The sequence below is a fragment of the Lepisosteus platostomus genome, chromosome 4 (genome assembly GCF_059453375.1).
Source record: "Lepisosteus platostomus isolate fLepPlt1 chromosome 4, fLepPlt1.hap1, whole genome shotgun sequence".
Lineage (NCBI taxonomy): Eukaryota > Metazoa > Chordata > Actinopteri > Semionotiformes > Lepisosteidae > Lepisosteus > Lepisosteus platostomus.
In genome coordinates, this window is record NC_142614.1 from 68047448 (window position 1) to 68072612 (window position 25165).

Consider the following 25165-nt stretch of genomic DNA (forward strand, 5'->3'; position numbering starts at 1 on the left):
TGCTGTTTTAGAAATATTCTCACATAACCGCAGTACCCTCCCCTCACTCCACTTCTGGATTTCTGACTCTTGTTGCTAGCATGTTCTTTGCACATGACAAGTCTTAAATTAATTCCGATTGCTTCCCATCATAATGTCATGATTTGAACTGTGGTGGCCGCCCGATTTAATTCCACCGTATCATAGAAATGTTTTAACATTTTTTGACTGTCCCGCACTCTAGAATTAAAAAACTGTCAGAGATATTCCACCGGGTGGGATCTATTCAGTCGGGTAATCAACATTTCCTGGGGATTTTCCCCAGTGGTAAAATTGAGGCGTTAATTAACAGTAGTTTTTGGAATGCGCCATTAAATTGGCAACAAAAAGCCACGGTTTGGCTTGGTAAAGTATAATTGCTAACGATAAGAATAGAAGTTTAAAGGGTAATTGAGACCCTTAAAGTAAATCTGTTTTTCCATGCAGCATGTGATGTGCCTGGGAGACAGTGTAGCTTATCTCTTCATCATGGTTTTTAAGGCAGCTGAGATGTGAGGGTCATTCTGTAGCAGTTGTTGTTGTTGTTGTTGTTGTTGTCATTATGAAGTAAGAACCATTTGTACTTTTCAAAGATTGAGTCACTTTTATTTTCATGGCCCTTTTATGTCTGTGTTGCCACATCAACCTCCATATATACTAAGACCAGAAGCAGCATTTAATCAGATTGCTTTGTCCTTAGTGTGGTGTTTCGGCCTGTTCAGCAACAGGTATGTAGTAAATCAACATCTTTTTTGTTTAAAGCCCAGTGAATAATTCCACATGTCCCCATGAGTGGTTGGCCCATGTTGTTCAAACTGCAAGAATTCAAAACCTGCTCATCTCAAAATTATGTGGAAGACAAATGTGTGTGCAGAAAAGATGCCTGTTTTTCTGACATTAATTTCTTTCCTGTGCTGTTTGGTAGTGTTATTTAGAATGCAGATATCAAGTGCAGCTTGGATTAAACAATCAAGGCAAAAACACATTATAAACCAGATTGTTGAATATAAAGTATTGTTGTCATGATTGTGTTTCCTGATTAGGTTTTGCTTTCAGTGCAAAGCACTCATTTTGTAGCAATGTTCTTTGACAGAACCTGGATGGGATTTGTTTAATGTTTTGGTGCAAACTAGTTATCAGTAGTTTATCAGGTTTCATGATGAGTAGATAGAAAATCAGACAGTGTTATTTTTATCCTACCAGAGCACTGGATCACCAAAGTAGGAACACTAATATTTATGTTAATTTCCTACTAATGTTAATTACCCTTTTTACTCTAGAACAATAGTTAGATAAATAGATGGAAATAATTTGTAAAAATTCTAAGAACACCGATGTCGCGCTCATGAGCTGTGCTGTGGGAGGTCACGCTGTAAAACTGGCATCTTCTGTTAGGCCACGACAGTAGTGTAGTGCACACCTCTTAGTAACTGCAAAAAAGAGCTATGAAAACGTTGAAAATTTGCAAACTGGGGGGGGGGGTTTGTAAATCAAAGGGTGGGCGCTTTCATCAGAGTAGAGGTGTTATCCAAAGCGTGCTGGCTGAACGGCAAAGCTGCTCTTTAATCCATCTGAGAAGGAGACGTCTCATTTCTCACCCTGATCTGCCGATGGACGCAGCCTGCAGATTTTAAGAACAGCCCCGCGTCACGCAGGTGGGTCCGCCTGTCAGTGGTGGACGGTGTGGGGCTCCTCATGCTGTATATGTAAAGCATTTCAGGATGAAGAGCAGTAACAATGCAAGGGCTTCTTATAAATTACCGGCAGCAAAGCTGCAAGCCCCCTCAGCCACATGAACAAATAGAAGGTTTCGGGTCATTTTTATGGACGCTGTGATGAATGTGGGAAGTTTGTATTGTTTAAGCTGCGGGCTTTCGTGGGTGTGTGCTTCTACACCAGACCCGTCTGGGTGTTGTCGTGGCTCGGGGTCGAGAAGTGACCGCCCGTTTCGGTTTGCGCCCGCGTCTCTGCCCACCCTCGGCTGGCCGTGGCGGACGGCCCACGCAGCTCGCAAGGAAACGTCGGCCGGCGCGGTGACCTCCTCTGTCCGGCATGTGCGCTCCGTCGCTGCTGCGAGGCAGAGCAAGGGCATATCTGACAGTTCAAGTGGACAAATGTCGTTCGTTGCCAGTAAGCAAGGGTGTTTTCTTTCAGGAACCGAAACGAGCTTTGTAGTGCTGGCGCATCCTGCAGCTGCTCCTAACAATAACCTTCCTCACTTGAACGTTCAGCTGAAATTAAATTGGTTCGTTATTCTGGTAGGCTTCGTTTCTTGCTGCAGTCGTATTTGCTTCGATGTAGTTGTTTTTCGGCCCTCCAGTATTGACCATCCGAAAAGCTGTCTTCTAAAGACAGACCCTCTTGGGTCAGGAGAGTGTGATCCTGTGTGGCGGACGCACACGTTTTTGCTGAAGGGCTACACAATCGGTTTTTGATCTTCAACTTGTTAAAATGGCGGCATAACAATAACAGATCATCAAAATACGCATTACACAAAACTGTAGTGTTTAGGGTCTAACCTGCAATCAATTAGCAGATATATTAATAACAATTTTCACAGGTGATAGTTTGTTTGATGGACAAATGCCTTATTTGCAGATGGTATCTAACCCCCAGAGAGGATGTGTATGTTTGTGGTTTACTTCTAGTTGTATCCAGTCTCTTGAATTAATTTCCTCCTGAAAGATGGTTAAGTACGTCAGTTTATTTATTTCCCCACTTGAGTGTTAAAACTCCAGACCAGATGTGGACTCAAACGAAGAGACTTACAATAACGTGGTTTAATAAATTTGTTATTGTGAAAGGTGTAATTACATGATTGAACAACATAATTGATTTAGAGGAAATATGTTCACATCATATACAGTATACCATTGTACAGATTGGCAGTATAGAGTAACATAGTACATTTACAAAAGTAACGAAAACAATATTTATATTATATGAGCGTTATTAAGAGACGTGTTTGTAATGCAATTGTTCTGTTTTTGGTTCGTGCCCAAAACTTTCATGTGACATTTTAACTACATCATTTTCTCTATATTCCTGGCTTTTTTTTGGTCATTAGACACAGGTTTGTTAAAGCATTTCTGGCTTTAAGAAAATACTCCCACAGGAATAAGAATATATCGAAAAAGAAATGTGAGATAACCATACTGTACAGAAACCTACTGGATGTTTTTAACAATCTAACAATGTAACGTGTTTTCATACTGAAGGTTTGTTGCTCTACATTAACAACGTAATTTGTTTTTGATCAAAGATCACGTAAAGCTGGCAGTATTTTATTGAACTCATTAAGTTGTTAATTGAAACCTTGTTTTTGTGGTTGTGGTCAGGCTGCCAGGAACAGTATTTAGAAACGATTGCAAATGATAGGTGGTTATTTTGTGCGTCTACCATTTAATTCCTCGGCCACGCTAACAAGCAGTTAGGTAGTGCTTTGCATGAGAGAGTTTAAAACTAGTTTATTGTCAGCCATTTACAAATAAAGGGGGAGTTAGGTTGTGTACACATATGTTGAAAATTGCAACAGATCTTAAACTTACAGCTTTGTAATTTCATCCAGCTGGTGTTACATTGCCTTGCATGTCTTAGAGGAAAAAATGTTTGTACAAAGAGTCTTTGCTGTTTCAGTGGGAGTAATATTTCAGCACTGTCCTGTGCGGCCTTTATTTCTGCAACACAAACACAAGAAAAATTCTCCTGGAGTCACTCTGTTCCTTGGCTTTTGGGATTAGAAGTGGTTTTCGTCTATTTTTAGAGCTGTGAAGTTATTACCCATTGAAAATGGAAATATCATTAATTACAGTTTGGTTTTTATTTCTATTCACTCTACCAGATGAAGATTTGTGACATTGAAATGTCAGCTGGCTCATCAGACCTGAGCCAGCTGCCTGCATTCTCACTTCCTTTCAGTCTTTTTGAAGGGCTTTGGGCAGTTTTCCTAAAACATGTTGTGAACGGAGTACTTTCCTTGTAAGAAAACTGCAGACAAAAGGTCAGGAAGTTTCACAGATCTTTCTGGTTAAGAATTTCAGTGGTATTAAAAGTCGTTGAAATGTTTATTAATTTTTAAGAGCTTGTATGTAGCATTAGGAGTTTATATTTATTTAGTAATACAGGTTGTAAAATGGAACATGAAAAACATTTTGTAGCATTAGGCTTCACAACAAAATAGAAGACTTTGGACAGAATTGGGATTCTCATTTTTTAATATAGGCACAAGATGAAGTACAATGGAGCACTTTCTTCGAACGTGTCAGTGGGAGAATTGCACAGGTTTATAAATTAGAAGTCCTCCAAGACCTTTTATAATGAAATAATGCTGTATCTAACAACATTGGTAGAATTATAGAGATATAATACTTCCAGAAAATTAATCGGTTTTTTGTAGATGCAGAGGAACATAGCAATGGTAGAATTGCAATTCTACATAAATTAAAGGTACAGGCTCAACAATTGAGAGAGTTCGATACAGAGAACCATTACAAATAGCCAAATATACATATAACCACGTCCACCCCTGTATTGTCGCTTAATGTACTACAGTAAGTAGTATGTATAGTTAAAACGCATAAGTCTATGGTAATAGAAGTATTAATGCATTGGCTTTAAGTTAATAAAAATAAAATTGATCACTGTTATTTGTGTTAGTTCATCACAAACCTATAGTAATCAGCTAAAATAAACAGCATGAACAGAATGCCTGCATTTTGATCTGCCCCTTTGAGTAGCACGTCCCACTGTACTGCTTCAGGCACTAGAACAGCGAGCCTGTGAAGTCATCTCCAGCCTGTCATTCCCCACCTTGCTGACACAGAACCTGGAGCAATCTCGTTACAATATAGAAGCAAGACTGGGTCGAGGCGCAGATGCTGGGTGGTGGGTACCCGGGCAGGGGGCAGGGAGAGGCTCACTCACTAATTCACCTCACTGTCCCTGCCCGGCAGTGGCTTTGTCATTAAGTTTTACACGTCTGAGCGGCCTGCTAAAAATCTCCCAGGTCATGTTTTGTTTCAGGCTGAAATGATACCGTTTTCAAACTACAGGACCTTTGACGTGTCCTGAAGGCCTGGAGTGGTTGTAATCTGGTTGCTTTCTTCCGAGCTGCCGGTAAAGCGGCAAAATCACCCTGGTAGTGTGATGACCAAAACTTTCACCGCAGCGTTCCAGCTGACATGTTCTTGTCGCAGGTGGCATGGTGGTGTGGTAGTTCGCAGTACAGTACTGCCTCGCCACACTAGGGCCCTGGGATCAGCTCCTGGGGTGCTTATGCACATTTTCTCCCCAGGCTCACATGAGTTTCCTCCGGGTGCTGCTGTTCCCCCACACAGTGCAGAGACAAACTAGTAGGCTATTTGGCCTCTGGGGAAAATTGGCTCTGGTGTGAGTGTGTTGGTTTGTCTGTCTGTCCTGTGAACCTGCCTTGCATCCGTTGCATGCTGGGATAGGCAGCCCTGTCTTGGATACTGTGGTTACAGAATAGATGGATGGATGGATGGATCTGCTTGTCACAGCGTCACTTCAGTAAACTTCTAGAACTGTGCTTGGACTTAACAGAACACAAGCACTAAATGCCAAACAGCTTGCCGCTCTGAAAGGCAGCCCACAGAGAAGGGAAAAAAGCAAAAGAGGGACTAATTACGAAAGAAGTGGTGAACGATCAAATGCAGCTGTCCAGGCTGACACGGACTGTTTCTGCGCTATTTACAAGCATTCTGTTGGCCTTTCCCACACCACGTGGCTGATAAAAGTGAAGAGTCCATATAAACTCCGAGATATTTCTCATGCATTGTTTACTCCAGTCCATTACCACCCGTTTGATATTTAAAATGCACATTCTTGGCACCTGAGTGTAATATTTGCCGCTTCTATGTGTAAAAGGACTTTTTCTTTAACCACACTCCCACCCCCAAGTCTCCAGTGTAATTAAAAATAAATGAGACCATGTAGTGTCAGTATACACCCTCTCCATCTGCTGTAAGCACAGAATTAACTACAGTGATGCCTAGTATGTATCTGGTGCGCAACAGCACAAGTCAGTGTCTTGGGTGTCTTTCTTTCTCCTGTGTCCAAATGCAAATGCAGTGACGGGGGTTCTGAATTCCGAAGCCAGACTGAGTTAAAAAAAGCTGGAGAAATGTGCAGTGTCTCTAATGGCCCTAGCTGGGGAGCAGGTTGCCGTGGGAGTCAGCCTTGAAAACCTCCCATTCCTTGACTGCCTTCTTCAGCAGGGAGGAAAAAAACTGTACTTATATATTGTCAGCGCTGGCCTTAGCACTTGTTTCCAGGAAGCCTTGTCCAACATCAGTAAACGAGTAAGAGGACAGTGTCGATACCTGAATCGTACCTGTTTCGTGTGAGTGGAGCAGCAGTCTGTTCAAAGCTTTGGCCTTGTACCTGGAAGGGTGTGGATTCAAATGTTGGTTGGGACACTGGTTTCGTTCCCTAGAGTTGTCTACATCGGTCAGATTGCTCCGGGAAAAATGCCCTGTTACATAAACAAGTAACAAGCCTCACCTTAAAAGAGAAGACAGTGAAGCGTTTGGAAACCGTCTCCTGTTTCAAACACGAGAGAGCCTTCTGACCTGCCGAATAACGGTCTGGGGATTGTCCGCCCATCGCTGCTCTTTTCTAGCCACGGGTTCGAGTCGCATGCAAGAGAAAAAATCACTGAATCAAATTGCAAAATATTTTTCTCTTAACACATCCTCTGTATCTGCAAACAATTTTTTGTTTTGTATTTTCAGTTTCTTCTCCTGGCGTTGCCATTAAGTTCAGCCCCATGCCACACGCAGTAATGTTCCTCTGGTTGTCCCTCACGTGATGTAGTGATAACGGGTCTGTGTGGCCAAGTTGTTCTCCAGGTTGTCGTTGTGAATGAACGTCTCACAATTGATTTGTTTGGTTAAACGGAGCTTTAGTGTTATTATTACCTGCAGGAACAGAATTGCAACAATAAGCCTGATAAAGAACCTGTGAAGAATCAGGAACTCGGACACAGGAAAAAAGAAAAAAAATAGGTTTATTAAACTGTTTTTTAAGATTCCCTAGCAGAATGTATCCCACAGTAGTTGTAATTCTTTCTGTGAGGATGATTTCTATGAGTGAAAACAAGCAATTGAGAGACATTCCCTTTAAATTAGTAAGTTTGCTGTTTAATTGTTATCTCAACAGCATTTTATTCTCTTTTTTTTTGCAGTCAGACAGGCAATGTAAAAACTGTGGTGTTACCTGTGATGTACCTTAATGAGGTAAGACCGTTTTCACTATTTTGTGCCCCATTAGTACTGTAGTTTATTGTTGTGAGATTGCCAGGTGATTAATCTGATGTCTGTAAGAGACAGTATTTTAAAATTAACAGTGCTTCACATACTGTATGCTTTCATTTCTGATAGCAGAAAATCCATCAAAGTTATAATACCAGTCAACGATTTATATAAAAGCCACCAGCACAGCTACACGTGGTCTAACACATTTGCCTTCAAATACATTAAAACGGTTTTGTAATTAAAATGCAATGTCAATGCCTGCAGTCCACTGTCATCATTATAATTATTATTATGGGAGGCTTTAAAATGCAACAAATGCTACTGGGTCCAGTGCTTATTTGTTGCATATTTAATGCCTCCCAGTCTATAATCCATGCTTTTTTTAATCCATAAAATTCCCGTTATTGGTTTAAAATTGCTGCTCTACAGCCTCTGTGATGTTATCTGAACAACCTGTAATATGCTACTGTTAAATAAGCCTACAGGCACACTAAATCCCGTTTAAAAAAATTTGTAATGAGAACCTTGCAGCTCTCTTCTCTGTAAAGTTACTTTGTCTTTGACAGAGCTTTGTGTACATGAATGCTCAACTTTTGTGTATTAAATTTACAGTGCTGACAGCAGATCCATTTATACAGAATGGCTTATACTGCAGTAGCCTGAGTGAAGTACTGTACCTCGCTCAAGGGTATATAAGTACACTGTCCCATCCAGGACTTGTAACCTTTAGAGCGTTTTACTGTCCCATCTGTTGTGGCTATATTCCATGATCCCAAAGCCAAATTGTTTAGAAAATGCAATGTCAGTAAAAAAGCAGACTGAATGTCTAGTTAAGAAATAACTGCCCTTCACCTTAAAAGAGCAGACAGTGAAGCGTTTGGAAACTGTCTCCTGTTTCAAACACGAGAGAGCCTTCTGACCTGCCGAATAACGGTCTGGGGATTGTCCGCCCATCGCTGCTCTTTCCAGCCACGGATTCGAGTCGCATGCAAGAGAAAAAATCACTGAATCAAATTGCAAAACACTCTTACCACCGAATCTGTTGATTTTAGTTTTTTGCTCTCACATATTCTCACATATTCTTTCTATCCGCAAACAATCACTTTGGAGAAAAGGTTGTTTTTTCAATTTCTTCTCCTGCCTTTGCCATTAAGTTCAGCCCCATGCCACACGCAGTAATGTTCCTCTGGTTGTTCCTTACATGATGTAGTGATAACAGGTCTGTTTGGCCGGTTCTATGAGGTATTTAGGAGTAAAATGGGCACAGAAATAGCCTGGAACAAATATTATTTGCTGTACTGCCAAATTAGAAGACTGACCTTAATTGGTTATCTCAGCTGAGTAGTATCTGGTCATGCTTTTTGCTTTTGCTCAGGCCATCTTGACTAAGGTTGCTGATATTGTACTGCAGGAGTTCCATAAAACTGGAACGGAGTGCAGAGCATTATACCTTTAAGCCAAGGGCTCATGGAAATGCCCGAGGATGCTATAATAAGTGAAAACAAGGGTTTTTAAGTTCACTCTTTCATATATTTTCATTTTATGCCGTTCCTTTATAATTGTGTTTCATTACAGAGAACAAGTGTGGTGAAAAGTCCAATTTGAATTCACAGAAACATTACTTTTGAAGATTCTGCTAAGTAATTTTGGAGGGATTTTTTTTTTATTGCTTTGGCTGACGTTCTCTAGCTTTGTTTTGTAATACAGCCCTCTGTCCCTAGCTGAGCTGTCCAGACCAAAAGAAATTGCTTCCAGGTTTCAAAATGACACGTGTTGAAATCCTTGGAAAATACTCTAGGTTTCCATAAGAAGGGAGTGACTTCTTCCCACTGCTTCTACGTGTACGTTTGTTCCCACAGACAGAGCTTTAGGGTTTGTGCCAGATATGTCCACAGATGCACATTAAATCTCAGCCACTGTCTCTTCTCTCTGGTTGATCCTGACAATGAAATTCACAGCTATGACGCAGCTAAGGTGGTCTTTAACACGACTTCACCGGAAAGCAGGTTAAAGCTGAGGATAGGTTTGTTTCCATGCCATGTGTCATTGTTTGTCATTGTTCCTTTAGAGCGTGCTGATAGATGACAGCTCGGCAGGCAAAGTGGGGAGTGTGCTGCAGCAAGCCAGCGTGGTCATTAACATCCCCTTCATCATCATCGCCCTGGGGATTCTCCTGGGCATCGTCTTCCTGGTACTCTTATGCAAGTGCCGTGTCTCAGAGGTGAGTTCCTGAGTCTCATGGGGCCACAATGTGTTGTACCCAGTCTGCGGTTACACCACCTTACAGCTGTGAAGTAGCCCTGGAGCGAGAGACGAAGGCGGGGTCTGAACGTGTCCGGGTGGGGAGCTGTGTCAGCAAGCGCTGGCTACAAAGGAACAAGTAAAGGCTTATTTCACACTGGGGGGGAAAAAACCCCAGAAAAAATAAGCTTTTCAGTTGTGGAGCCTTCTTCAAGTGAGAGGAAGAGAGAGAAAGGTAACAAGGAAATAAAACACAGGAGGACGAGGGACACTGTAGGTGAGACTGTGCACTGAGCAGGCGAAGGGAGAGGGGTGAAAGATCAGTGACTTTGGATTTCAGGACTCCTTCTCCAGTAACACATCAGAAGCCAAGATTATCCTTAAACCCGGATCATGGCTTCCCCCTTACCTTAATAATAGACTTCATTCTTAAAACATCTCCATTCGTTTCCAGATTTAACCCACTTCTCACTTTTCTCCCAGATCTCCCTTTGTGTGGACACTCTTGCTCACCTGCTCTGTCCTTTGCTCTGCTGTGCTTTATATCCCTGCTTCCTTCCTCTCTCTGTCCCTCACATCTGAAGGAGGTTCAACGGCCGGAACATTGTGCTTCCTCTTTCTGCCTTTCATCAGGGAATTCACTTTTCCTTGTTCCTTTCCGGGATCTGAACTTTACTCCAGCTATTTCATCACTCACGTTAGTGCGACGAGGGAGATGAGGAGAATTGTTAACCAATTCAAAGAAAAGCTTTTCCTGCTTGGGCCATGTACAATTTACGTGAGCAATCGTTCTTAAAACAGAGAAGCTCCACTTCTCTGAAACACTCTGAAAAACTTCCTTCCTTCTCCTGACAGGGTTGCCACTACACCAATAGCCCCCAGTTTCTTAGAAATGTCCACTACAGTAGACGGAGGTAGATTCTCCATCTTGTGGAGGTCTGTGACGATTTGCCTGCAGTCTTTGGAGAGCTCCCTGACCTTAACCAGGGTGGTGCAGGATCATCAGTGATTTCTGTATTGGTTCCTTTTATACCCCAGGGAAACTGAAGGTCTCTCTATGGTCCCAGGGGCCTCTAACACCTATGCAAGGAACAGAATGCTGTTGTCAATATGCAGTTACATTTTCACCCAGTTATTTCTGACAAACGTCTTGGCTCTATGCAGTGCTATTATGAATCCAGTATAACATTGTTTTTTAGTTTTAAGCAAGGCACCAGATGAAATCTGTGACTCATTCTGTGATATGTTTTTTTTTCTTCCTGTTTCTTTGGGGACGGGGTGTTTTACTATAATTTCCTTTGCGTATGCTTGTGATCATACAAAATGCACTGGTTGCATGAATGCCTTTCAATTAAACAAAATTGAAAAGGAAAGAAAAAATGTAAAGAAAGAAAGGGGGAGAAATGTTTCGAAACGTGTTAAGTCGCTATTATTCTATTGTCTTTAATCCTATCTAGTTAGACATTATCAAAATAATTCTGTCTGTAAGTCTGTAAGTAAATAGTAGGAGATAATTATAGCAAACGTACTGTGCTTTTACCTTACATGCAGGTTTGAACTGTCCAGACTAACTCTGCCTCTTCTCCTCTCTTCATGTCCAGTCCTCTGCGGCAGAACGGCAGCCTCTTTTGCAGCCATCTTAAGTCGGATGTCCGAAGAGAACAGTCGGATGACAATGGAAAGGACGCCTGAATTCTCTTCCTCGTCACGATCCCCCAGAATCACATTCTTTTTACTGCTCTTAGAACTGCTAATATTTATTGCATGTTGAGCGGATCTTCGGCAGGGGGTCTGCAGAGTGGAATCTCTGATTGAACAGCTGTTGATCCTGTCCGCATCGTTTGTAGAGTTTTACAGAATCTTTACAGAATCTCGTGTGGAGGCAGCAGCTGAGTAACTCCGCTAGGTTTGTGTGCTTAGTAAATCGTTTCCTCTGATACTACTGTGCCGGTTTTAAACTCAGGGCTGCCAGTCTTTGGACTGCCCAGTAACATACTGTACATTTGCGATATTTAACCTAAACCTCCTAAGCCAATTCAGGCAGTATTGGGCTGTATTAACCATAACTCTTCCAGTGACCACGCTAATGCATGAAACCACTCCATTCTGACAATGCAATTCCTACTGTTAAAAAGCATAGCCCATGCCCCTGTTGCTCGTACTGTGTATCTCCTTGTTTTTGATGACCGTATTTATTGAGCTGCCAGCCATGCCACCTTTAGAGCACAGTGAAGCAGCCCATAATTTTACACTTGTCACTCTCTGGTGAGCTCAGTTCAGGCTCATTGATAAAGCTTGAGCTGTGACATGAAAAGTCTCCATCAGCCAATGAACGCAGTAAACACAAAACCAAGAGTGAGGTGTTTTTTTTTTTTTTACTTTTCGGAGTTTCAGAGTAGATGGAAAGATTGGGAACAACGATGAAGGACCACCGAGCGTGTGTATTTGCTTTTATTTCAGAACGCCTTAGAAAGGTCCAGATGAATTTCATGCACATGTGTCATTACTGAACTTATTCAATGACCGTAACCCAAAGATAGAGAAAAATACTTTTATTGTTCTTAATGTATTAAAAAGCGCTGTATGTGTTTGCACTATAATAATATTATAATATGAACTGATATGACAGCAGTGGAGATGTTGGTCGCTTTTTATTTAAACTGCTCAAGAGATCCAGTAAACTGCAGGGCTGATGGGTCAGTGAAACAAAGGATTATAGCTTATGTAAAAAAAAATGGGTGTGATTTTAGAGCACGGTATGTGCACCTCAGAATTCTCATTGAGGACGTAACGAGAGTCACATTAGGACCTAAAGATTAAGCTGAAGTGCCTTTTTGTTTGCTGAAGTTGGAGTAAGACAGCTACTTGTATAAAAACACTTCACTTTAACATATAATAAATGTCTGTTTGCCCCAAATAAAAAACTATCACCTGTATCCTGTTTGCATGTGTGTATGTAATAATCTGTTATAGGTGTGCAATTTAAATACAGCATCTTCGTTTTGTTTTGGTGTTTGTTTTTCATTGCGTAACTTCCTTTTACACTTGCCTTTTCTGCCAAGTCTTTTCCCCGATAAAAAACACAAACATTCTGAAACACGGTGAGCTGCTCCACTTTAGCCCCTGGGTGTGTCTCATCAGCACGGTGCGCAGGTGATGCTGATCACTGATCTCAGAGCCCCTTTAACTGGCTTTCAGCTCCTGCAGTTGAGCAACTGATGTACATTATGTGCCTGCGGTTGTGCATTTGTTTGAGATGAACAGCAGTAGTTTTTGAAGCTGAAGAGAGGTGTTTGCAATCTACCAGGATCCCAGCTATAACCTTTTAAATAATAATAAATGATAATGACATAACAGCCTGTACTCAAGGACAATGAATACTTTGAACTACTTAGGGATGTAGTTATATACAGTGATTATTTCCCTTCTGTACAGTAGAATCTTCCAAAACCACACCATGATTAACATGGGTTCCTCTCTGCTCCAAAATCTGTTCCAGGTGAAACAAAAAAGCCCCTCCTGATCCTCTCTCAGGCCGATGTGTAGACGCCAGAATGCTTGTATTTACCCCAGAAAATCAGAAATGCCGGGACCTGCTGAGAAAGCTCCTTTTGATCTTTCTGGGGCAGGAGCAGTAGGGCAGGGTGTTGCTTCTCTCTTTCACGATTTTTATGGGTGTGCAATCAAACTGAGAAGAGGAAAACTGGAGTGGGGGCATCAGAGAGGCTTGGGTTCGTCTGTGTGATGAAACAACGCTGTACGTGCTTTGGGACCATGTGTGATCAGATGACTAAGCAATGGAAAACTGCTTGTGTGGCACATTGCATTACCTCTATGCTTCAGCTATAGTTGCCATGTCACAGAATACCTACTTTTTTTTTATTGATGGGATGCCCGCCTCGTAAAGTTGGACGGCGATACGAATTGTATTAGTTTCCAAAGGAAAAGGTCACCTTGTCTCAGAGTCCAGGCGTGAGTTGATGCCGTCGTTCTGTTTATAAACTTTTTAAGAGCTGTAGCTGTACTTTGACACCTAGACCATTTGTGCAATAACAGATTTCATACTGAGTAGAGACCTTATGAACAGCATAAACTTCTTTTGTAACAATCTCTCTTTTTATCAGCCTCTGCAAAGCCCAGATTTTTCTGCCAGTCTCGTCAGTGTGGTACAGTAGGTTATACTGTTGGTTTAAGGTTGGGGCTGAATGTACTGTGTTAAGTAGGTGATAACCATTGTGAAGAGTAGCTGTATGTGAGCAGTACAAGTCACAGGAACGCATTTCTCACAACTGATGTTTTATTTCTTTCAATTCAGTACAGAATGTTTCTTTTTTCCTTTTTATTGTCTAAATATTTTGTCAATCTGTTTTACAATAAAAAAATAGTTGCACTATCACTGTAACAAACAATAATAAAACGTTTTTTCCCCCATTTTTCTCCTAACATTCTGTGTGCAGTCATGCTTTGGAAACAAAACACTGTATTCAAAAATAAATAGAAAAGACAATAATGATGCACTTGTAATTTTTCAGCATTTCTTTGAACAAATTAAGATTTTGTTCTGTACAGTACACTGAATTCAGTTTCCAAAATGGACTAATCTTGTAAGCACTTTAAGGTTGGAGGTTTGATAAAATCATTATTTCAAGACTTAATTGTACATTGACATGTTTAACCATATCTTTAATAAGATGAGGCAAAACCTTAAATGGCCTCAGTCCAACAGTGGAAAACTTCATGTTAGCTTCCAGATTTAGTACAGTATATGATACTAAGTATATTTAGTATATGATACTTGTTCTGAGTCAAAATTCATACTTACAAATACCCCAAACACTGGCCTACTGTACTTCATGACAACTGCATAACAAACTTAGCATAGTTGTGTATTAACAAAACATTAATATATAGTTCGAACATCTTGGTTTATTACATTGTAAAGTACAGCGTAGAAACTCGTTTAACGTCTCATGGATACATGGGAAAATCTGTTCTTTGGTTTTGACATTGTGATTATTGGAAATGTACAATCTTTGATGGTCACTTGACCATGAATTGGTTATTCATTTTAAAAGCGTATATTGTGTTTTGCCCACATGAAGCCTGTGCTACATATTCGTTTAGATTTCTGAAAAGGGCTAGCTCTTCGTGACCACGTTGTAACTTCCCCAAGTTTTTTCGGATCCCAGGACACAGGCTACTGAAGCTCCTCTAAACCGGCCGGATTGGGAGGTGGATGTTTGGTCGTTTTCCCTCAATAACAGGTCCAGTCAGGGTGGGGAGCTTTCTCCGTCTCTCTAGGATGAGTAAACCCGGAATGCACAAGACTGGTTCCTACAAGGAAAAACAGAAGGACAAAAGAGTTGGAAACGGAAAGAAACATTGATGTGGAGGGCGCAGGGTGTTCCAGGCAGAACTGGGGGCCATGTGATCATTAAACCTCAGAAGAAGAACCTGCCAAAAAAGTAGCGTTTCTCTGAAGAGTGAAGCAAGCGTTCAAGTGTGAGCTCAGTTATCGCCAGGCCTCACGCTTCGTACTCAATACAGCTCACCTGGCTGACACTGTCAGGCAAGGCCCAATGTAAGTCTAGAATATCAGTGACCTAGAACATTTATCTTGAGTGCATTGGCAGATCTGGAAACCACCGGCAGTATTTCCTCTCAGCGTACAGTATTTTTCATTTCTCTTCTTGCGCGAAGCTCTTGCGTTCAGTCCTGGACCTGCAGGGCCAGTGTGTCTGCTGGATTTCGAAGGCTTGTTATCGCAGCAGCACACGAAGAGCTGGCCCGGGAGAAGCTGGGAAACTGGCTCATTTAAGCCCATGACCAGCTGGTCTGGCTTGTTAAGAGCCGGCTGGTACCGGAAGCCTGTAGAGACACTGGCCCAGCGGGACCAGGACTGGACTCCCCTGTGGCAGACAGTGCAGTGAGCTCAGGTGGGGTAAGTCAGGGGTGAACCTTTTCCCTGAGGTCTGGTCGTCTGAAAGCAAACACAGCCGCCTACCATAACCCCTTGGGGCACAAGTGTCCAACTCCAGTCCTGGAGGGCAGTAGTACAGCAGGTCTTAAGGGTTTCTAAACCAACAGCACCTTAAAAGTCCTTAAACTGTTGGAGCCATCTGCACTGCTCTGCTTTTCCACACCCACTCTCAGTGTACAGTGTATAATTCTAGTTATTTTTATAGATTAGATTTGCTGTCGCTGAAAATTCTTCCTTCGTTTCAAATGTGTACAGAGGGTCCTGGCTAATTCGGTATAAAAAGAAAATCTGACAAACTGTGTGGTGTTTTAAGCAGGCCAACATAATTGGACTCTTAGTTCTTGATGTACTAGGAATAAACAACAGTAAAGAGCAGAGATATTGGAATATATCGGGAGATTTGCTTAATCAGGCCCATGTTTCCTGGCAGGTAGATAAAACTGACTTCTGCTCTCAGTCACGAACTTTAAACTAAAGTGAGATTTATATCTGAGACAAATACCCTTTTATTACTTTGTGGACATGGTGGACCTTGAGGAGTTTGTTAAAAAAACAGTCAGACAGAACAAAATTGGCCAGAGTCATTTTCACACAGTTTCTATAATTTTATACATTCTAATAGTGTATTTTTTAACTATGATTTATACCACTACTATTAGTGATAAATATAGAGTATACAGTATAATGAAGTAGATAAATGCTTATTTTCTGGTTCATACGATCTTCAGACACGGGAACTTATTTAAATGCATCTTCTCATACAAATCACCCAGAACGGCATTTGCAGACTCAATAGTTTTTTATGGGTAAAGTAAAAACAACAACAAATTTGTCATGTGTATCTTCATGCATGCAGGTAAAACAAACAGTAACTTCACCTTCATTTTCTTTTCTTTTTCACCCCCCTTTAACTAAAACGGGTTTCAACAGACTACGTGTTTTAGTTTATAGAAATTAAATGCGTCGTCTTTTTGGATGGAAATCAGTTAATCTGACGTGCTTGGCGTCCAGTGTGAACATCATGTGGGCAGCACTTACTTGCAGAAGTTGGTGCCACATTCCGAGTGATCTCTGCAGGAGGCACCCACAGGCCTCAGCGTGATCCAGCGCCACAGCATGGATCGCTTCGCCCGGTGCACCAGCTCGTAAGCGCCACGAATCTCCCCCTCTTCAAGCGGAGCAGCCTGGACCTGAGAAAATCAGGGACCGTCACCCTCTGTCTGTGTGCCGCGCTTGCACGCTAATAACACAAATAGCCAAGCTTTTGCCCAACTTCCTTTAGGTGAAAAAATTAAAATGAATAAAAAACTGTTATTCCTTGATCTGTCTCGCCAATTAGCTCCTAATGTCAAGTTTTTCCACAAAGGGACGACGGAAATCTAGTGAGAAGAAATAACCTTTCTTGAAACATCCTTCAGCTTTTCAGGGCTACAAAGTAGTGAATATCTGGTACTAATTTTATTTGGCTGACGTTTGTATCAGTTTGCGCAACAGGGCGTTTTACTACAGCCATCGGAGTGAAGCACTGTACCTCTCTCAAGGACAACACAGCCGTGCTCGGCCTGAAATTTCAAACTATAACCTTCCCCTTGTGAGTCCCAAGCTCCTACACTGGCATGAAGACATTGTTCAAACTGGAGGAAGAAGCTGCAGTGCAATCCGCACTCCTCCAGAATTACATGAAAGTATACACACCACTTTTATCTCGCTGCCGTTCTGTCAAAATCGTTTTTAGAAAAATGAACGCCTTGAATGTCAAGAAGATGGTCCGTGATGTTTTGTTTGTTAAGTATACAATAGACCACAGAGTATACATCTAATAGAGTTGAGCTTTGGCCTGACAAGTATCGGCCAGTAACTTGTAAATATATGTAGTATATCCACACGTTGATGTGCAATACTGATAAGACATTTAACGAGAGCCCAGTTGGCGGACTTACCTGAATGCCACAGAGCAGTGACATAATTAAGGTCACGGCAAAGATTTTGCTAAGTAGTGTCCTCATCATTGCTTGTGTTGTGAAGGCTGTCTTGAGGATAATGTGAAATGAACACACTCCGGAGTGCTGCCTGGCTTTATATTAGAAATGATTATCTTCTGATATCAGTAGTGAAGGTCAATGAGCAACAGAGTGAAGTCTGACAGATAGCGTACAAAGGGCACCCTTTTAACCACCGAAAATAGTGTGATTCCACGTGTTCTGTGGCTGAGAGACCTTTCCCATGCCTCACGTAAAGAGTATGAGGGTTCTCATACTTTCATCCGATAACTGTCTTATTCGAACACAGCATCCGTGACAGAAATGACTGTTTGGGACAAAGTCTGAAACATGACTGGATTTACTTCAGATACATGTGCTGCAGTGTAATGCTACTTTATGGGAACAGTAAAGATAACGAGTCGTTCTTTTCCTTTGCACAAAGCTAATCTGACGGGAACACGTGAAAGAAGACAGTGACGTGCTGGCAAACACATGGGGCAGAGCCTCCATGCACATTTGGAGGCAAAAATGAATTTGCATAAAAAGCACACCTCACGGATTCCACAATAACTTCTGATTTATTGACTGTTCAGGCCCCTTGAGGAGAAGACTGCTTGATTCACAGGCTGCACCCAGGCTGCAGACTCAACCGTGGGTCTGTAATACGTACCTCTCAGTCTCAGTCAGTCTTTAAGTCATCATCAGTTGCCCCAGGTACAAAGGCATTATGTTCTTACACCAGTAAGGCTTCTTGTAGAATACAGTTCTGTTACCATGTTACAGAAAACATATTGCTCCTCTGGAGTCCAACCAGAGGAGAGCAACCAGGTATGTTCTGAGGCTTAAGGAGAAGCTGTCAGAGGGTACTGCAATGTCCTAATCTTGATCAGAAAAGACCCAGCAGATCTCTTCAGAATGGAAAGTGAAACATGAACCAGGGGACACAAGTGGAAACTAGGTGGAAGTGCATTCAGGAGGCACTGCTCTATTGAAAGGGCTCTAGGAAGGTTGAGTATGGAACAAGGTCCAGTACCTAGTTACAGTACATGTACAGTATACAGCTTACAGCTACAGTACGTGGATGAGGCTGATTCCCTGGCTTCTTTAAAAAAAAAGACTGGATGAGATCCAAATGACTTCCTCTTGTTTAATAACATTAATTATGTTCCTATGAGAGCCTGAGGGTCTTCTGAATTCTGTTTAATCCCAGCCATTGATAAATGAACTGCCTTTCCTTGGGCCTAATTGATCAAGGGGGCTTTTACAAATGGGGAAACTCCCAGCCCACAGCCTCAGCATCAACAGGAGTGGGTGTACAGCTTGCCACTTTCTAAACATTTGATCGAATTTCACGGACTTCCAGTGACAGACAGCTAAGGATATCCCTCTTCCCAAGTCCCAGCGTCACCAGGGAAATTCCTTCAGGCCTGGCCTCCTCTCTGTCCCGAGAGTTATACTTTGTAAATGGAAGCATTTACTCATGTGATTTGCAGAAAATACTGCGTTGCTTCAAAAGATGAAGGAGTATTCACATGACTGGGAAGCCCACTAGGAATTTGTGGATAACCTTCAGCTCATTCGTCTCTTTAATCAGAACCTTGATCTGGACAGAAGATTAAAATTGCGTCACAGTTGTTCCTGCCTGGTTAGAATCCCATCTGGCCAGTGTCACCCACTCCCCTGACTGACCATGGACCATGTGCCATAATTAAGCAACAATGTGCCAGCTGTTCATATAATTCACTTTCTTCAGCTGCACTGAAATGAAAAAAAAAAACTTCTAAAACTTTTGCACGGGCATATCTTTTAAAATCAAGGTCTTAACAGACCTGAGTATATTTTTCCTGTTTGGAAAGTTAAAGTTCAGTCACTAGTTGTCTTTCCAATAATATCTCAAAACCATAATACTGTTGATGCAATAGCATTGCAACATTCCACTTCCTTAGGTGAAAGTCTTCAACCCTGGGCAGTCTATGTTATCGTATCCTTACCAGCATTATGACGTTCAGACGGTATGATCCGGTGTAGAAAGAAAATGCGTGTGTGAGTCTCTTAGAGTTCATTTTCATTTGGAGATGAAGGAAGGCACACAGCACAGGTAAAGGTCACGTGTTACTGAGTGAGTGAAAATTCAAGTTAAAAAAGAAAAGTTAGTTATTTGCCTTCAGTGCTTTCTCAGCCAACACAGCACTGACGAGTGCTGTACTCCAGAACATTAGTTTACTGCCAGGCCTTCTGAGCACAGAGAACTAGCTGAAAAGGAATGAGGAGGCAATACACATAATTAGCCCAGGGTTGAGAAAAAGACTGTAGCATCCTGGCTCGTGACAATCTGTCTGTTTGCAATTAAAAGCCATTCAGATCCTAAAAGGTCAGTATGAAACGGATTGTAATAACAGCGAGCAGGAACACTGGGGAAGCTTCAGATCAGTTTTTGTGAAGTTCTGTTTTTACAGTAGATTGTATTCGTCCAACCCTCCATTTTCTAACTGCTCTATGCAAACCTCCTCAATTACAGCATGTACTGGAAAAAAATAGTAGTATAATTCACTGCGGGTATCCTCAGTTCCCCGACACCTTGACGGAAAAGATGGATGAAGAATAGAGGACACCAGTATACGGGCTACAGGAGATCCACCAGATTCTGTAACAGCTTTTTCCCCGCAGGCTGTCAGGCTTCTAAACACCCTGGAACCTACTTGCACCCACTCCAATTCCAGAAACAAGGTTTAAACTCCCCCAGTGTTCAGTATAAATTGTGTGATGTATTTTTTGTACTATTCTGTAATGGTTAAATTGCACTATGTATATACCCTGTGTACACTGCCTCTGTTTTGGTGTACACTGTCTTAGTTTGTACGATCTTACAAACTAATATTAGTATTATTAGTTTTATTTACTAATATTAGTAATCATTGTTTATGTCAGTGTCTTGTCTGTATTTGCACCGTGGACCAGAAGGAATTATATTTCATTCCATTGTATACTTGTATTTGGCTGGAATGACAAATAAACTTGAACTTGAACTAAAAACAACCATGCAGATTTTCTCTAACATTTCCCATAGAGGGCAGTGCAACCACTGACTAGAGAGAGTAAACTTTTAACATGCCAGTCTAGTACAGTACAGTATATGTGAGAAATATACAACTTGCCAACATGGGTGGATGTAGTCGTGTTATAATCTATAGAATAGTAACATACTGTATCTCACATGATATGTTACTTCAACACCTCACATCTGAGACCTGTTTAAAGGTATTAGTGAGGAATTCTCTGTGTGTTTTGGGAAAATAATGGGAAATAATTGGTAATATTTTATGGATCCATGAAAAAAAAAATTCTTGAGGAACTGTTACACTATTTTGAGTTCAGAGTCAGGCCACAAGCAAACTGCAGTTATACATTAGATAACGAGATTTTCCGGATTATCAGTAAGGTTTTTGATTGGGCTTGGGTATGAATGTGCTGTCTATTTCAACATGGCCATGATGAGGAACTCTGGGATAATTCTTGAAATTAGATTAATGGCAAGTGTCTATTTCCTCACTGAGGTTAAGAGGTTAAGAATTAACTGTAAGGTTACTGGCATGAAGAATTTCAGATCGAGGTTGATGTTTACCAAATAAGAATAAGGACAGAGTTGTAGCCCCTAAGATTAGGATTAGTCCAAGAACAGGGGTTAGAGTGAGGGAGTTACTGGAATTTGCTCATTTTTTGATGCTTCGAGTCTGGAACATGGTTCACCTAGTGTTGGGCTTAACTATACAAAGTCAGAAGGAATTGGGGGGTTAGACTGGGTGTTTAAACACATAAAAACCGGACTCTGAGCATGGGTTAGTCCTAGATTCAGAGCCAAGATTACAAATCACAGGTTGTGAAGTAGGAGTGGAAAAAGTTTAATATTGATGTTCATCAGTTATTTTGTCTTGAAATTGGTGTGAGGTTAATGATGAAGGCTAGTGCTACTGATAGAAAAAAGTGGACTAAATGTCTGCTTAGAGTGCTTGTGCTGTATTTCAGAGACAAAGCAACACCTTACCCTAGCCCAAACCTGACATTAAAGCTGTCTCAAATATACCATAAATGAGCATTGCACCAGACCTCCGCACTACTCCTGCTTTATGCCCAGGTCTCACATACCTCTGTTCATATTTTAATTCTAATTCTAATCCAAAAGTTAAGATCGTATTTAAGGGATAAATTTAAGAATGGGCTAAGTTTAGGCTTCAAGGGGTCACCATGAACTTCAGCACCTCTGTATGCTTGATCTACTGTATATTTGCTTTTGTCTGTCCTTAATGCCCTTACTTGTCATCATACAAGTACTGCAAAAGGAAGTCAGAAGTGTTTGTATCACTCCCTACCCTTTGGCATCAGTCTTGTGACTTTTAATAGTCATTTCAGGGTTGTACGTATCAGCCGTGAAAGTGAGACGAAAGAGCTGAAATGAGGAAATCCCCTTTTCTATCATCAGTTTATGATGTCATTGTAGATGGTGTGTATGTTCAAGAAGGTGCTCGTCAAAAAAAGGGGGTTTTCTGAGGGATCTGAAAGAAGGTCCTGCAACTGAAACAAGGCTGCAGCTGAACCAGAGTTTCCAGTTCCAGACAGCAGAGGGCTTCAGTTTGCAGACTTCCAGCCCGGAGAACTGCAGAACAGTCTGTAGTCCCCAGATCTGAAAATCCCACACAACGCCTGACTTCAACACAGATGTTTTATCTTGCACTGACCACACCTTTTGTTCTCTAGTCACTTGCTTCTTAATGGTGGTAACAGCACAACTACCCAGGGAAAAAAATAAAATCAAGCAGAATGAATGAGGTACAGAAAGCGATCAGCTGCAGACAGTGTGACTGCCCAGATTGCTTAATGCATATCTTTATATCACCGCAGTGCCTAATTCACTGAGTCAGCAGACCTGAGCAGAAACTATTGAACAATCATTATTGCAAATTAAAAAACAATCTTTTAAATGAGGGATCACATCCAAAATTGTATAGTTGGAGAGTCCTTTGAAAAGAGAAGGGCAGTCAAGAAGTGCTATCATTTTTCCTGCAACAATTTCATTAATCCTTCTTTGGTTTTTTGGCAGTACATTTTGAAGAGTAACTGAATTTACACTCCTACAGTATGTAAGAAAAGCCCAAGCACAATTCAGTTTGAGCTGTCAAAGACTGGAGAGCAGCACCCTTTCATACTGGTAGGTTGGATCAGGGTTATTGTACTATAGTGACAGAAATAAATGAAAGGTAATAAATGATTTTAGTCTTCAGCAGAGAGGGCTATGAGGGGAGCTGACCCAAGAACTATATTCAAAATTCTCACAGGCGTTAACACAGACAACTCAATGGACTTCTTCAAAATCAGCAATCAAGCAATCAGCAATCAGCATACAAATACAAACCAGAGGACACATGTGGAAACTACAGACAAACACATTTAAAACCATGAATAGGAGGTAATTCTTTACACAAAGGGTTGTGGGAGTATGGAACTAGCTGGCCACGTTGAAGACGGAGCCTTGGCTTATTTCAAGGATTGTAAGGAGGGTTGGGAAAGATCCTTGGATCAATTGGCTGCTAACTTATGTTTCTTAGGTTCTCACTTTTAATGCAGCCAGAACCGATTCACCTTGTTAAAGACTGTATCATATGTACACAGCAACGCCCACATTGTCAACATGCTCACCCCACAAAACAATATTATTTCACCAAACAAAAACAGAAGCCAAGTGTTTTTTTTTACAGAACACAAAGCACGGGCTCTTAAAAAAGATTCCTTGATATTTTTGCAACAGTCAAAGTTAAAAAGAAAGGGGGTCTTAAAGCCAGAAACGAAGTCCCAGCCATGGCTGTGAAAAGAAAGGAAAACAGGAAACAGCCCAGCGAGGGAGAAGGTCTGTAGACACTATCACATTATCGTGACTTTGCTGTTTCACTCCAAGTTGTTTACTATGGGGAGCTGATACAGCTGTGCTCACAGGCCAGAGCAAGGCAGTTCATATTCTGGCTCAATAAAAGTGCCCTTGTGCTATGGCCCTGCGGTCGAACCCCTGTGCTATCTGGACCTATTTGTTTTCTTTAATATACGGGAAAAAAGAAATTGTACTTTAAAAATATGTCTTTTAAAATGTAGATGTAGTGTCTCCTGTATGTACAGTAGTACCAGTGAACTCAACTAGCTCCAGAGTTAACTCTGTCTCTTCACGAGTGTGAAATTGAGTTATGCTTGGGATTTGCATTTCTGCTGTTTGCTCAGATCTCGCTCCACTGTGGTTTGGAGTGTAAACAACTGTCAGCAGAACAGGATTTTCATCCACATGGCTTTCCTTGATGTTCCCCAGACCCAGGGAATCAGGGTACTTCGCTAAATGGCTTTGACAGCTGTAAGATTATTGCGTGTAGAATGTGGCTTGAGTGGCACCTTCTGTGTGAAGACCTTACGGAGAAAATGTTCTTGCCTTGGGGGGACTAGTGGCTAAATGCATATTTCAGTTTCCGTGTGTGGGAGCTGTTCATGGTTAAGAGCTCAGGGAAAGAAAATAGTGGCATGGGATGGGAGATGAACTGTACAGTGGACGTGTTGCACAACATTACTTTTCTTCAGAAACTGGTTTTCAACCTGGCTCCATTTACATGTTTAACCACTGCCGTGTATCGTTAACTATGGAAAACATGTGGTATCATGGGAATTATTGGACTGAGAGATGATTCTCTGAGCGGAGAGATTGAGTTTGTGAACTAGCAGGCAAGACGCGGTGACAACACAGATGAACGCAGGGACGGTCTGTTTCCTGGGAGCAATCACACTATTAAGAGCTCAGATTGGGCTTTTAACCTTATGGACCGTAAGCGATATAGGTGTCATCTGGATTTTCAGAGTAAACAGGCTGAAAGACTTCACCGAAACTGCTCTTGACAGATCCCTTAGTAGCTACAGAAAGGTCTGGGAGCCTGTAGCATGTGTCCACAAATGACTTTTTTTTTTCCTGATTTGCACAGTGAAGTGTGAGTGGAAAACTGGATTTGATTAAATTCACTTCTATTAAAGCCGTAAGGACCCTAGCCAAAACATAAATAAATTACAGTTTATACTTTATTTTACTGGGATATAAAAAAAGTTTCCGTTTACTTAGCTGTATTCTGGAAGGGGGATCTTGAACTGTTTTGTTCTTAGTATATACCTAAAAAAGGGCAGAAACTGCAGGTATTCATCGGGTTCACACTGACCCACGTCTTCTTGAAACAACAACTGAAGAATACACACATTGGGGGTATTTATCTAACACTTTGGCACCACATTTTGTTGGGCTGCTTGATGCAACGTCTGAATAAACTAAAGCCCATTCGCATAGCTGTGCCACTCGATCACAGTGCTGTCACAAAGCAATCATTATCTTTCACAATCCATCTTACAAACTCCCATTAAGTAAAAGTTTAAATGAAGGGAGTGCGTTATCCAGATTCTGAAAGTGTTCACTGAAGAGCAATAAGAAAAATGTCCCTTTATATGTTTTTAGAAAAGCTTTGTGTTGAATCCAGAAATGTAATGCTGAAAGATGAGATAAAGAGAGGAATATTTGGTTCGACATTCAATGATATTGTAACACTGAGAAAAACTGAAATTGTTAAAGCTGTACAATGACCAAGAAACAAATTTGAATTGCA

General features: G+C 41.3%; 2 protein-coding genes across 2 annotated transcripts in view; one reads left to right on the forward strand and one right to left on the reverse strand.

Moving 5' to 3' along the window:
• scarb2c (scavenger receptor class B, member 2c) overlaps positions 1-12537 on the forward strand; it is a 35023-nt gene extending 22486 nt beyond the window's left edge. Inside the window, exons 10-12 of the mRNA XM_088630410.1 lie at positions 7223-7274; positions 9361-9513; positions 11135-12537. Of these exons, the coding sequence (XP_088486536.1) occupies positions 7223-7274; positions 9361-9513; positions 11135-11176 (247 nt within the window). The 3' untranslated portion in view covers positions 11177-12537. The remainder of the gene's footprint in view (positions 1-7222; positions 7275-9360; positions 9514-11134) is intronic.
• Positions 12538-13812: 1275 nt separating this feature from the next.
• On the reverse strand, positions 13813-17725 carry LOC148673671 (liver-expressed antimicrobial peptide 2). Its single transcript, XM_088630412.1, has 3 exons — positions 17454-17725; positions 16552-16703; positions 13813-14867 (listed from the first exon to the last, which is right to left on the reverse strand). Exons 1-3 carry the CDS (start codon positions 17520-17522, stop codon positions 14831-14833), a joined length of 258 nt encoding a protein of 85 aa, XP_088486538.1. The 5' UTR covers positions 17523-17725; the 3' UTR covers positions 13813-14830.
• Between the last annotated feature and the right edge of the window lie 7440 nt (positions 17726-25165).

Coding starts and splice junctions, on each gene's coding strand:
- LOC148673671 (XM_088630412.1), bottom strand. CDS start 17,522: ATGATGAGGACACTACTTAGCAAAATCTTTGCCGTGACCTTAATTATG. Junction 16,704..17,453: donor CACTGCTCTGTGGCATTCAG/GTAAGTCCGCCA, acceptor TGATTTTCTCAG/GTCCAGGCTGCTCCGCTTGA. Junction 14,868..16,551: donor TGTGGCACCAACTTCTGCAA/GTAAGTGCTGCC, acceptor TTTTCCTTGTAG/GAACCAGTCTTGTGCATTCC.